Source organism: Pteronotus mesoamericanus, unplaced genomic scaffold (genome assembly GCF_021234165.1).
Source record: "Pteronotus mesoamericanus isolate MK-2021 breed Mesoamerican mustached bat unplaced genomic scaffold, CSHL_Meso_final scaffold_174, whole genome shotgun sequence".
Taxonomy (NCBI): domain Eukaryota; kingdom Metazoa; phylum Chordata; class Mammalia; order Chiroptera; family Mormoopidae; genus Pteronotus; species Pteronotus mesoamericanus.
In genome coordinates this window covers 28356950-28371189 of record NW_026555309.1, presented here as the reverse complement: position 1 = coordinate 28371189, position 14240 = coordinate 28356950, and the positions used below count along the sequence as shown (strand labels likewise).

Sequence of the window (14240 nt, the reverse complement as noted above, 5' to 3'; positions counted from 1 at the left end):
TCAAGATTTTATGCCATTAATTAAAATGATCAAATCTATATTTTAGGAAGAAAAATAAAATAGCACTAATGAAGATAAAACAGAAAAAATGGAGTATAAGAAGGGGTTAAGTAGCAATTTCTAGTCCAGGAAAAATATGATGATGAAGCAATAGGTATCAGGAAGAGAAGAAAAGAAGGAAAATAAGACGCTTAAGAAGAGGAGTATGTAGGTCTTCAGGAGTGCTTATATTAATGGGAGAGAGGTAGAGAGATTCGACCAGAAAGGCTTAACTAAAAGCACCTTTAAAATATTTCATGGAATGTCCAACAAACAGAAAATTACTCTAGAAATCAAGAGAGATGGCAGAATTGTTGATGTAGATTTGAGAGCTATCAACACAGACGTTACCATTGTAGCAGTGAATTAGATTCTCTCTAATCGGAAAAAAATCTGAAAAACAAAAACAAATGACCTCTTCAGAGAGGTCATTATAAAAAGAGAAAAGAGGTCATTAAATCAATTTACAATTATGCTACTTAAGGGTTAGATGAAAAAAGTAGAACTAGGACACAAAGTATGGATCATAAATATTTTAAACAAACAGGTCAACAATCCAGACAGTTTCAGGGCTGGGAAAAGGAAGGCAGATAATTTCAAAGTTGAACAACACTTTTCCATGACTGCTGGAAATCCAGTATGTGGAAAAAATGGAGAGATATTAGATTTAGCAATTTGACGATCATTGTTGGTGTTGAAAATGCAACATCAACACTGAAATAGGAGAAGAAAAATGGAAATACTTTCAAAAGTGAATGGGGGAGAAAAAATGGAATAATGAGTATGGATGGCTTATTAAGAAGTTGTGTGTAGTGAGCTGACTTGTATGTGAAATGTGAAAAAGAAAAATGCTTACCATTTAGGACAGCAGGTGTGGACCTGGGGAGCATGTGCTGAGTGAAATAAGGCCCTCAGAGAAAGACCATATGGTTTCACCCATATTGGACTCTAATGAACAAAATGAAATAACAAGCAAAATAGAGACAGATTCATAGATAGAGAGCAGGCTGACGGCTGTGGGGGGGTGGGGTTGAGTGGGGGTGATGGAGGGATTGAACAAAAAAGAAAAAAGAGAGAGAGGGAAATCTACAAACAAAAGTGTGGTGATTGCTGGGGGGAGGGGGATGTGGGAGAAAGCAGAGGAGGTTATAAAGGGGAAATAGAAAATGTTGTGGAATTAGGTAGTGGTAAAAGCTGTACAACTTTGTGACTTTCCTGGAAAAATCACTTAATTATACATTTTAAAAGGTGAATTTTATGGTATGTGAATTATATCTCAATAAAATTTACATACAGTAAAAATACAAAAGAAAAAAGGAAACTCATAGAAACAGAGAATATGAAATTGCCAGAGGTGGAAATGAAGCCATTAGGAGAAAAAGGGAGAAGTTGTTTAAAGGGAATAGATTTCCAGTTGTAAGATGAATAACTTCTGGTGATCTAATGTACAGTATGGGGAATATAGTTAATAATACTATATTAATATATTGTTAAGAGAATATAAAATATCCTAAGTAGTTTCACCACACAAACACATACACAAATAGTAATTACGTGATGTGACGGCTGCGTTAGCTAACTTTATTATATGGCAATGTGTGTGTGTGTGTGTGTGTGTGTGTGTGTGAAGTCAAAATGGTGTACACCTTAAACGTATACACTATTACATATCAATTATCAATAGAACTGTGAAGAAAGAGCCAAATGTGAAATACTTAGAAATTTGTGAGGCTTTGATAAGCCTCTGGTAGTTTAAAATAAGCCAAAGTGTGGAACTACTTTATACCATGGAAATTGGGGGAAAAATAACAAGTTAAAAAAATTAGAAAACACCAGAGTGAATGGAAGAGAAGGAAATTAAGTAGTGAGCATACAAACTTTACAAGAAGTTAGACAGTAAATAAAAAAAGGAAAGATTGGCAATTAATAATAAAGGAAGAAAATACATTGGGTTTTTTTCTTGTTACAAAATAGCAGTTTTATTTAAATTTGGAAATCAGAAACAAGCAAGAGAAAATTAAAAGTGACCATTTCAATTGCAAGCTATAAACTCTAGGGAAAACAAGGACATTAAGACAAATGCAGTGCAGTCACAAGCTCTCTTGTTTGGTAGAAGAAAGGAGGGTTAGAGGAAATGCTCGAACATTTAACTTTTGTGGGACTTTAAATTATTTCCATGTAGCTTTTTGTGTAGCCTCTGTGTTCCAATTCACAGTTATTAGAACAGAAAAAGTACTTTTAATATTGATGCCTCAATTATGCTATTATGTGTCCTAAGGTAGTTAAATGAAAACACTACCCTTTAGTTTGCTTAATCGATCCAAAGCTTTTTTTGGTTATGTCTTTGTAGATTTTTGTTAACACAATATTGAATAAATTTACCTTTTCTCTAATTAAACTAACCTACTTACAATCAAAGGACATTTTATTCACCACCAGTTTTCAATTGTTGAAAATATTGAGTTGTGAATTTTAATGGGTTAAAAAAAACAGCCAAAACACTTTCATTTTGATATGTGAACATTACCAAGCCAGTGTGCTTATACTTGTGCAATTTTGCATTTAAAGTCTATTTGCAAGTTATTTCGTTGTTATGATTTTGCATATGGTATATGCTCTTCACTTAAAATGCAACTTCTCTTTTAGTGAAGACGTGTGGCTCTAATCTTCAAGGACCAAGCGGAACGTTTACGTCTCCCAACTTCCCATTCCAGTATGACAGCAACGCACAGTGCGTCTGGGTCATCACAGCGGTGAATACAAATAAGGTGAGGCCATGGTCTGTGGTAGAAAAGCAGAGCCAGAGAACCAATGGCAAGGAGAGTGAGGAAAGTGCTGTAAAGAAAATTCCTACCGAAAGAATGATTTCTGAAATCTTTTCTACTTATCTGTTATATGGAACATAAACTTATATGAACAATTTGGGGAAAATAAATTAAAAGTAATACAGTTGTACTCCCAGATGCTAACACATCCAATTGACAGCACATTAAAATTATAAATTCATGCTTTCTGAGACATGTGTTTGATGATTGTAAGTATATATTTTTTCTTTTTTTAAAGAAGCCATGAATCACGGCTTTTCATTTCGTATCTTTTTTGCTTGACATATTATTCAGGTATATCATGTTTTTAAACATAGTTGGATGTCAGTGTTTCTTTACTGCCATATGTCACACAACTATTCTTTATTATCAGTAATTTAATGTGCTCTGAACTAACAGAAGACTCGTAACATTTGAAAAGGTTAGATTGTCTTTCTCTTTCACTAAAAGGGAGTAATATCTCTAAATATGTATGTGCTACAACACATCAAACAAAATAATAATTCTGAATGAGTATAAGAGCAACTGAAAGGTTGCCTTGTTTTCCCCTCTTGCTCTCCCCTGCTTTTACGAATGTATAGAGGAAATCATTTTCACCACCCGACCTAAGCCATCAGTTCAGTTCAATTCAACAAATGTTTATTTATCGATTACCGTCTCTGTGCAAATTATGGGTTGCTGAGAAAATAAAAATCATGAAGCACTGAAAAATAAGCTCAGGTTTATTGAACACTTTGCAACATGTCAGGTAAAATTTGCAGGACTCTTTATGAATTATTTAATCTTTATAAGACTCCCCCACAAGGTAGATAGTTTTATTCCTGCATTCAACAGAGAGGCTAAATAACTTGCCTAAGATTACATAAATAGCAAAGGTCAGAGCTGTGCACTTGATGAGGTATGCGCTATTTACGAGGTTATATCTTACAGTAAGATAAGCATGAAGTGAGTTCATTGTAAAGTGCGGAACCAACACATGGTATTAATCTTGCATGGAGATAGAAATCTTTTTTGTGCCATGGTAATTACCTATAATTGTCATCAAAATGTGGTAATTATTTTCTGTTCTAAAAGATATCTGCTCTCTTCAGTCTAATTTATTCTCATCACTGAGTTACCTGAAGTTTCACAGAGGTCGTCACATTTCTCCTTGTTTATCTGACCTAATCTGCCAAACTTTTATCTCCCCTTTTTCTTCCTAAAAAAAAATCCAATTTATTTTCTAAGGAGGACATAATTACTTTTACTTCTTTGCTACTTTCATCAAATAGCCGACTGGGAACATTAATTTTTAATCTGTTGGCTACCTCTATTTTAAGATAATCTATAGAAATTGGTTTACAAGTGTTTTTAACCGTGGCGCACAGCAGAGTTATATTTGACATTGCGTTATCGTGTCCCAGGTCATTCTCCCGTACACATACACACACAGGGCCACAGAATATTTTCTCTTACGACAAAAGTGTACTGCACTAGTTTTTATTCTAATGTATTGTACTTTATCTTTAAAATGTTGGTCATGCCTCACAAAATCATGTTTATCATGCCCTAAAAAGCTGTAATGTATAGTTTGAAAAAATACTATTTAAAGTTTTGCTTGCTTAGATTACCACAGTAGAAACTCGTTTTTGGAAGGCATTTGCTGGCATGAACCATAAGCACACAGCTCTCCTAATCGATATATCCCCCAACTAACCAACATTCTTAATCCCTTAGTATTTATAATTTTCCTCAAAAATGATTGCTCATATTTTTCTGTATGTTTGTTAGCTTGAAAAGTAATCATGATGTTCTAAATATACAATACGAATGTATGGTAGATAAAAAAGAGAGCATGAAAGAAAAAAAGAAAACCTTTGAGATTTGAAATTGAACGATACTAGACTGAACTGGTTTCCAATTTGGACTGTACTCTTGATATGATACAATTTTAGGCAGGCAGGATCCTTGAGTCCTCTAAACCACAGTTTTTGGTTTTTTCAAAAATCTTTTAGCTCTAATACTACCATATCATAAAGTTGTTTTACTGATTAGATAAGAAAACGTGAAATGTCTGATTCAAAGTAGGATCACTTTAAATGATAGCAGTTATTATTGCCAAATTTTGCCATCCTGTCAGGAAACATGCTTCAGTTATTTGTTAGATTTAGCTTATATATGAATGCAGAAAAACATTACTACAAACTATTTTCTTCCATATTCGATGATGTGGCTGAATAATTTATAGGTAACTGTGAATCATACTAAAATATTAAACTTTAAATTATAGTCATTTTTACTGATCAGTATATTAACATTGCCGTTAAGCTTACTAAAAATAAAATGGAATGTCTGAGCATTACAATCTTATAGTAATACGTAACTTTAAGGTTATTTTATACCCTTTCCACAAACCTCTGTAAGGGAATGTTCCATTTAATTATAGCATTTCAGAGATGAGTGCAATTGAGGATTTCTTCATAACAGGAAGTGAAAATATTAGAGTTGACACTTTAAATAATCTGATTGTAGAATTAATTGTTCTTCTTGAATTAAGATATGCTTTTAACATTAGATTCATGTGTGAAATAAGTAATATTCTGTCTTGAATATTTTCTTAACTTTTATGAAGATAATCTTCCTTAGGATAGGTGGTCTAGTGCATTTGTCTTTAATCTAAGGCATATGTATCCTCAGGATACAAAAGCAATTCCTTAGGTGTACCTGGGGGGCCTGGACACCATTTTAAGATACTCTAGTTTCTAACATTGTCCCACCCAATGACTCTGTTCTATCCATTTGTTCTCTTTTATCACTCTCCCTTTTCCAACTGTCTTTCACAATGTAAAAAGAAAGGCATATATTACTTTTTCCCCTTGAAATATTAATATTTTACTTTAATTGAGTGTAAATAAAACTCTGGAGATTAAGAGTAAGAAATTCCAGGTGCATAGCTCCTGAGTAAAAGTCTTTGAGAATAAAGCAAAAAATAGCTTCACTAAGATATAGTTGAAGGAGACAACCTTATTCTAGCCAATCAACAAACTTATTGAATGGCCCATCTCTTTGTCTATGCATTTTATATTATGTATGCATGTATCTATCTATCTATGTGTCTTTCATCCAACTAGGTACCTATTTTGAATCCATCTATCTATATCTCTGTCTATACTGGAACTAAAATTCACAATACATAGAAGTATATTATATACTGTTTTTAAGTGAAACACAAATTTTGACTTTTTCAACACAAAGAATTTCTGACTTGTCTGTTTGCTTTAACAGGTTTTTCCATTTTAACATATGGTGGAAAAACTCCACCTGAACTAATGATACAAGATTTTAAAGAAACTATATTTTGATATTTATAAAATAAGAGTAAAATAGAAATTACATTCTTTGCATCTACTCACACTTAGAATTTTTTTTCAACTAGATGTCATTTAAAATTGTAGAAGAATGTAGTTTTCAAAATTCTTTGATCTATGTGTGTGGAATTGTTTGAAGGCTCTCTAGACCAGCACTGTCCAACAGAAATATAGTGTGAGACACATATAGTTTTAAATTTTCTAGTAGTTACATTTTTAAAAGATGAAATTAAATTTAGAATTCTATTTTATTTAACCCCAATTCTTTCATTTCAACATGTAATTAGCATAAAATTATTGATACAGTAATTTACCATATTTTTTTTCCAGTCTAACTCTTTGAAACTCAAAGCATGTTCAACACTTAAGGGGCACCTCAATTCCAAAAAGCTACTCTTCAAGGGCTCTACAGCCACACCTTGCTGGTGGCTGCCATCTTGTGCAGGGGAAATACTGAACGCTGCCCCCACCATGGAGAGTTTGACTGCTCTGCTTCAGAGAATGTGAGAAGTGACAGTGATGGCTCTTGAGGGGAATAAATGTTCTATTGCAAGGGAATTGTCTCAGGTGAAGTCTTTACAGGGTCTTCAAGGAAAGAGAAGAATGGGTGCTCCCATTGGCAGAGGTGATTGAAAGACTTGGGGTTTTATGATTCTCAGCTTTATTATGAAGCATCCAAATTGCCTATTTCAAATTATAGGATCACATTCCTTCTCAGTTAATATTCAGATTTTCACATGAGAAATTGAGAGTCTGTAAGTTCATCATACATTGTAATTATGCAACTTGCATAATTAAATCATGGGTATAATTTTCAGCCATGTCTGCCCAGTGCCACAGGGTCACCAATGAAGGTCTCCTGTTCACTGTTATTTAACTTTTTTCTGACTCCAGTAAGGTTATTAATGGTCACCTGACTCCATAGTCCTTACAGTTTTGGGTATGATACTCATCATTGCAACAACCGCTTGCCACACCCCCCTCAAACCTCGCCTTCAGTGTTTCATTCCAATCTCAAGTAATAAAAAAAATTAAATAATATTTATGCCACTTTCAAAAGACCAAGAGCCCTGCTATGTCAAGACCAAAATATAAGCAAAGCACTCCCCAAAATTCCATGTTTGAAAGTCTATTTCTTGGGCTCCTGTTGATACCAAGGGATGTATCAATCAGGGTCTAGTCAGGAAAAATAAAATCTACTTTAGCTATTTAAAACATGTTGAATTGATTTGAAGGATTTTTGATACAGGTGTTTTAACTTGGAAATAAGAAAAAATAATGCATAAGCAATAGGCATATTGGCAGACACCATCTTTAGTGCTGGAGGAAGAAAATAGAAAATATGCTGTTACAGAATCTAAGAGTTGGTAGTATGGGCTTTATAAAACAGGAACCCAACTTTGCAAGCGGTTAGCATATAGATGTTATTTGAAGTCACAAGACAGGATAAGATCACAAAGTAATTCTTAGGAGGAAAGTCAAAGTTATAATAAACAGTATATGAACAGCTTGCAAAGGTGAATAAATAGGGTACCTAACTGGAAATATGTTTGTATATTTTGCATGTATTTTTTAATGTTACATTTATATAATTGAACACCATCCATTTCCACCCCAAGATTCAAATATCCATGGAAGAATTACAGAATGAATACCTCAAGTGTATTTGTATTTACTTTCAAATATAAATATATGTCATTGGTATTGAAAATTATATAATGTATTTGTAGAAGTGGTTCTTCAAATATAAACATATCAACTGATCGCAAATTTATACAGTTTTTAATTAAATAATTCTTTAGTATAATATGCAGAACTAAGATGAGAAAGTTGTAGAACTGAATTCTTTAAAATTTTTGGCCAGTCGTTGCTCTCATTTTAAGTGGAATGCTCTTGTATCAACACTGAATGATTCTTAGAAGAGTAATGTTGATGTCTCAAGGATGTCAGCAAATCTCACAACTGAGGAAATAAAATCCATTGGGAGGTTAGTGATGAAAGATAAAATTAATTGAGCATAGAATATAATTCAGAGAGAATAAAGACAGGCATATGAGGTCAACTTCAGTTCAGATTAAAGTTCTCACTAGTTTAGCAGAAGTCTTAAGTGTCAGAAGAAATAAAATTGGTCATCAAAAGAATAAGAATTGTCAGGGGTTTTTTAAAATGTAATAACACTAGCCAAAAGCACAATGTTTTTTGTACTCCAAGACTATATATATATTCCAAATTTGGCTCACATTTGCCCCTTACAATTCAGAGAATGTCGTTTGCTATAACCTAAGCATATCTGTGAAGAGGGTCAAGGGACTGGCATGATTTTTAAGTTTATATGCTTAAGAACCCACTTTGGACCTTCCTGACCTATTTATAAATAACTTTCTCATTATTTTATATAGAATAATGCATAGAGTTTTTATCTAAGAGTCTAATGTCCTGAATTTTTTTCTCCTCTCTGAATCTCATTTCCTCATGTTTAAAGCAGGAATGATCATCTCTATCTGCCATGTCAATCACACAAGTTCATAAACTAAACAAGACTTTATACACTGGAAATTACCTTGCAAATGTAAAGTATTATATATGCTTATTATTTATACTATCCCTAACACCAAACATTATTTTTAGGTGGAAGATGTATCAAACAGACTATAATACATAAGTTGAGATACGTTGAGTAACTGAGGATGTTCAAGCATAAAAATAGTACCTAGTTACAATGGTTCCTCAGTTACCATTTGTTGTATAAATAAAAGAGCTAATTGATAAGAATAAACAATATATATGGAATATGTGAGAACTAATTAGACATTTTGATCCATAATCTAAAATTAGTGCACATTGGATAGAAGATATTTTGTTGCCATTTATACTGCTTTATAAATAACTGTCAACAATATTTACATTATATCAAGTGATATTTATAGCTGTATATTATACCTGTATATTATTAGGTATTATTATACCTGTAATTATTTATGATTACTCATAAAACAAAGTTTACCAGCTTTTTCATACAGTTCTGACAACATTTCACTGTAACATTTCACGTTACCCTGACAGAGATTTGGTTTCTGTTGATGCGACACGCTAGGTGGGAGTTTCTCCCTTGACCTTTCCATGGACACCCATCTCAAATGTAACTGCAGGTAAATAAGGACAACCTTTCCCAGGCTGATATACCATTCTAGGAGATTCTTTTATTTTTTTATTTTTGAAAGAAGTAGTAAAGGTCAATTTTACATTATGATAATTGATTTTAAATATTTCATTCATGTATTTAATGCAACATTTAAGCCCATGGTTTGTGTTTAGACCCATAAAATCCCCACTCAGGGCTCTCCCCATAAACTCTGCAGGCACCAGAACACACCCTTGACTTCTACCGTAACACTATTATTAGAAGGCTTTCCATATTGTCACTGTTCCATCACCACAACTAGCCTTCTGCCACTTAATTTGGCCTGACCACATTAGGCAATAGTTCTATGTGCCAAAGAGCTGGAGTCTGGGGACATGTGCCAACCAGTGTCCATGCCAGGTCTGAGGCCTCAGCCTGGCATGGTGACTGCTAACCTCTGCAGACTGCAGCTGTATTTTCTGCAGAAAGCACACCTAAGACAAGGATTTGTATGCAAGTGATTTGTTAGGAAAGTGTACCCAGAAAACTATTAAGGAAGTGGAGGAAGCAAGACAGGAAATAAGTAGTGAAGCAAGAGAACAAGTTCAGGCAAAATCTAAGGTTCAGCCTGATTCCATGCAGTGTAAATTACATCTGAAAAAATTTATTGCAACTCAGAGCAAGGGAGCTGGGATCTCTTATTTCTGCAGGCCATAATTATGGGCTAAGGGTTAGGCAGGTCCTTTAGGACTCATGTATGGACAAAGCCAGTCGCATAACTCAAAGGCAGTCGCCAGAAGACTTAGAGGCAAATGGATTTGGAAGATAGCAAACAGATAACAGAAAGAACAGGAAGCATCCAGGAGGATCTATTTGGATGGAGTACTGACAGTGTCTGCTATAGCTGAGTAGGGACAAGAGGGTGCAAACCTGCAGCAGCAGGTCAGAGGTAAACTGAAATCAGAGCCATTTGGGCTTACCAAGGCGTACCAAAGCTTACCAAGTCATGATTCAGAAACAGCTTAGGAGTCAAATGCAGGTCTTGGTATAAATCAATAGGACCGAAAACAAACCAGAAGTTCCCCAAGCCAGGCAGAGTGGCTGTGATCGCCATTTATAGGACACCTCAGCCTTGGGAGTAGGGGACTGTCAAAAGTGCTGACTTTCCTCTTCACTGTCTCTCTCCTGTCTCTGTAGCCCTTCTTGGCTCTTCACAGCCCCTCACGATGGGACCTGTCCTCTGATCAAACTGGTTTATTTATTTGAATTAATTTATTTAAGTTAAATAATTTTAGGTGGCCACATTGAATAGGCATCTAAAAATAAATACATGAAAAATTTAAAAATATTTCATAATGTTAAAAGGATTATCCCTGGTTGGAGGAATGCAGTTATTTATTCTTTATTTTTATGCTAACAAAAATCTGCATTAAATTTCAATAATACATGTTATATTTCATAACATATAGTTTAACAATCAAAAATAATAAAATGAAAATGATAGATATAGGTCTACAGTTCTGAGATTGCCAATTATTTTTTTCTTTTTGAAACTTTCCCTTCTTCTTGCTTGTTTTCCAATTTCCTAAATTTTCTCCTACCTTCTCAGTCTTTTCCCAGCACTCATCTTCATTTACCACATCGTTAAAATTTATGTTCCTCAGTGTTCTGAAGTCAAGCCTGTTCACTGGACATTCTTACTTCACACATCTAGATTCAAAGTCTGATGAATTCAGTTTAGCTCATTAATATGCCTCAAAGTTGCCTAACTCTGCCATCTAGGTTTCCATTATTTCTCCTTTGGATTATCAACCAACCTTTGAACTGGTGAACCTTCATCTCATTTCACTGCTTACCCTCAGACTGTTAACAAATGCGGTGTCACATTTTATTCTGAAAGGAAATATCTTCTTCCTTGATAAAATATTTAAATAGATCCACGTAGCTTCATGGACGAATCAGTCCATCGACAACCTGAACTACTGTCGCCTTTCCAGGCTCCTGCCCCAACACCCCACTTCATGTGGGCACATTACAGAGGCCTCTCGTTTGGAGGACCTGCTGCTCCCTCTTTGAAGAATGCACTTCCCCTCTCTGTTTGCACCTCTCTAAACTGTGATCCCGGTTATTCTTGGCCATATGCTAGGATGCAGTTCATGTTTTATTTTTCCATGAAACCTTTGTCATTCTTTCTTCGTAGATTGGCTTAGCATTCTGCTCTGCATACTAGCTCACCAATTATCACATTATATTGTAGTTATCTGTTTACTCATCTGTTTTCCTTAGTTTAACCTTTAAGGACAAAAACCATGCTTGAATCTTTGCTTCCTTAACATTTGGTACAGTAGCTGTCATGCTACTGGGAGTTATCAAATGAATATTGAAAGAAATGATTAAATGTTCCCATTTAAAAATTTCACTGGTTTATTTTCATGTTTATTAGTTTTTCCTCAGAACTTTGATTCTTATAAAAAAAAAAGAGACAGAGTATGAAAAAACAAAGTACTTTTAGTTTTCTTTACACTACTCCTCTCACTACTAACTATTGGTGTTCTTATTACTTTAATTTCAATATTACAATTGTTTTAAAGTAATATGTATTGTCAAAGTTGTGCTACATGATGATTAGGCATAAATATGAAATAATTCACACATATGGAGGCAATTAGTGTACTTTATACAGCCAAATAAAAATTGAAGGAGATGGCTTAGGGGAAGAAAATGAGTGACTAGACAAAGACATCTTTCATTAAAAGTACCGGAATACACAATTTTACCAGTTAGGATTAGGTTTGTCTGTCAGGGACAGAAAGCCCAACTACAAGAGAGATTTAAACAAGGTGTGGTCCAAGACTCATGGTGGCACTGCCACAGGATTCCTCAGTGACATATGAGGCCTCACTATCCCACCATTCCCAGGGAGGAGCCCTTGCCCGCAGGGTCCAGCATTGTGTCTCAGGTCCCAGCATGGTGTCTCACCCATTCCAGGCAGCAGAATAGGGGAAGAGGTAAAGAAGAAGGAGGGTAAAGGACAAAAATGCAAGCTATCTCTTAAGAAATATTTCTGCAATCAGCTATAAAACTATTTATTTATTTACTTGCTTGCTTATTTACTTATACCATAACTTAGCAACATGGTTATACTCAGCTGCAAGAGAAATGGAAAATATCATCTTTATTTAGGGTAACTTTGCACCAGATAGAAACCCTGCTACCATGGAAGAAGGGGTAATAGGGTGTTTGGAAAAGGTTTTCCAAACCCTATTGCATAGATTGAGTCAAAAATTGCTGCATAAATAAGGAATATTCCAGTTTAAGAACTTCCTAGTAAGAAGACAGGTATTAGGAAAATAATAGTATTAATATTATTAATATTGTATTATTGAATATTAATACATTAAAATAGACATGATTGAGCACATATGTCAGGAACTCTTCTAAGTTCTTTTTATATGTCATCTCAATCCTCTCATTAAGTATATGAAATAGTTGTTATTATTGTGTTCATTTTATACATGAAGAAACGAGTTTAGAGAACCTAAGTGGCTTGTCTAAATTTGTCCAGTAAGTGGCCACACTAAAGAATGTAAAAGTTATAATGCTGGGATGGCATTATGATGGTGATGGCCATCAACAAATTTTCATCAACTTTGCTTCAAACAACACATGCATTATTTTATACTTCTGTGGACCACCAGTTCAGTACAGGCTTCACTTCAATAAAACTGATGTCTAAGGAGGCTGTGTTCCTTTCTGGAGCTCTAGGGAAGAAAATATCCTATAATTAATGCTGTTGGCAGAATGCAATTCTTTGTGGTTATAGGACCAAAGTCCTCTCTCTTTTTTTTCCCCTGAGGGTCATTCCAGCCACCTCTCTCCATCCTCAAATCCAGGTCTAGTTCTTCTAGCATCACACTTCATTGACACAGTCTTCTACCCTTCTCTTCTACTTTTTAAGGACTGTGTAATTAATCAGATTGGGCCCATGTGGGCAATAGACGATAAATTGTTCATCTCATAGTCCTTAATCTTAATCACATCTGCAAGTCTGTTAACATGTAAGGTACATATTCACAGGCTCCCTGGATTAAGGCATGGTCATCTTTGGGAGGCTAGTATTCTGTTTACCACAGGTGGGAAAGGGAAGGGCAGATTGGAGATGGGAGAGCAGAGGTCATTTAAGGGATGTTGTCTTCAAATGGGACACGCTGAAGCAAAGGAGACAGGGAATTAATTACTAGCTGAGATATGAAAGAGAAAGTTTAAAATATTGACTTTGTCCCACTCTGCCTCTTTTCCTTCCCAGATGGATCCATTTATCATGGGACAGATTTAAATATTATTTAATTATTCCAAAATTCTGTACCATTTTCATTCCATGCCTTCACTCTCTATATCTAGTACTGAAAGATTATCTTTGTATTTAGGGACAGAGGAAGTATTTATGGAAAGCATTTATGTCCACAGTAGGTCCTCAGCATTTCCTGGTTACCACTTGGGCTGGTCAGCAAACACCCTTCAGTGGTTTAAGACATGGGAAGTTCTAAGAATATTAAATGAATTTCCAGACAAAGGTAATAGAATTATTGATGTGTTGTTTCATTGTTAGTGTAGGGAAGTGCAATGGGAATCCTGTTAAACTTATTTTGAGATGCTGTATTTTATTCAGTCAGAACATACTTTTCTTTTTCTCAAAACACTCGTCTACCCATCACAGTATCTTTAATGGTGCAAAACAGAGGCAAAAAGAGAGAAGGCAGTATAATAGGTAAAGAAGAACCATTTGTGTAAAAGAGATATCAAAACATCTCCAAAATAAAACATACTTAATTTGTCACATCTATTAATTAAAAAGATCAACTCTTTTAATCATTAATCTCAAGTAAGAGTTATAGAATGGGAAGGTCC

At 34.6% G+C, this 14240-nt stretch overlaps 1 protein-coding gene across 3 annotated transcripts in view; it reads left to right on the top strand.

Annotated features, from left to right (window-relative positions):
• CSMD3 (CUB and Sushi multiple domains 3) overlaps positions 1-14240 on the top strand; it is a 929671-nt gene that overhangs the window by 434553 nt on the left and 480878 nt on the right. For all 3 annotated transcript variants that reach the window (XM_054590414.1, XM_054590413.1, XM_054590412.1), the window contains one exon: positions 2686-2807. In XM_054590414.1, coding sequence (XP_054446389.1) covers positions 2686-2807 — 122 coding nt within the window. The remainder of the gene's footprint in view (positions 1-2685; positions 2808-14240) is intronic.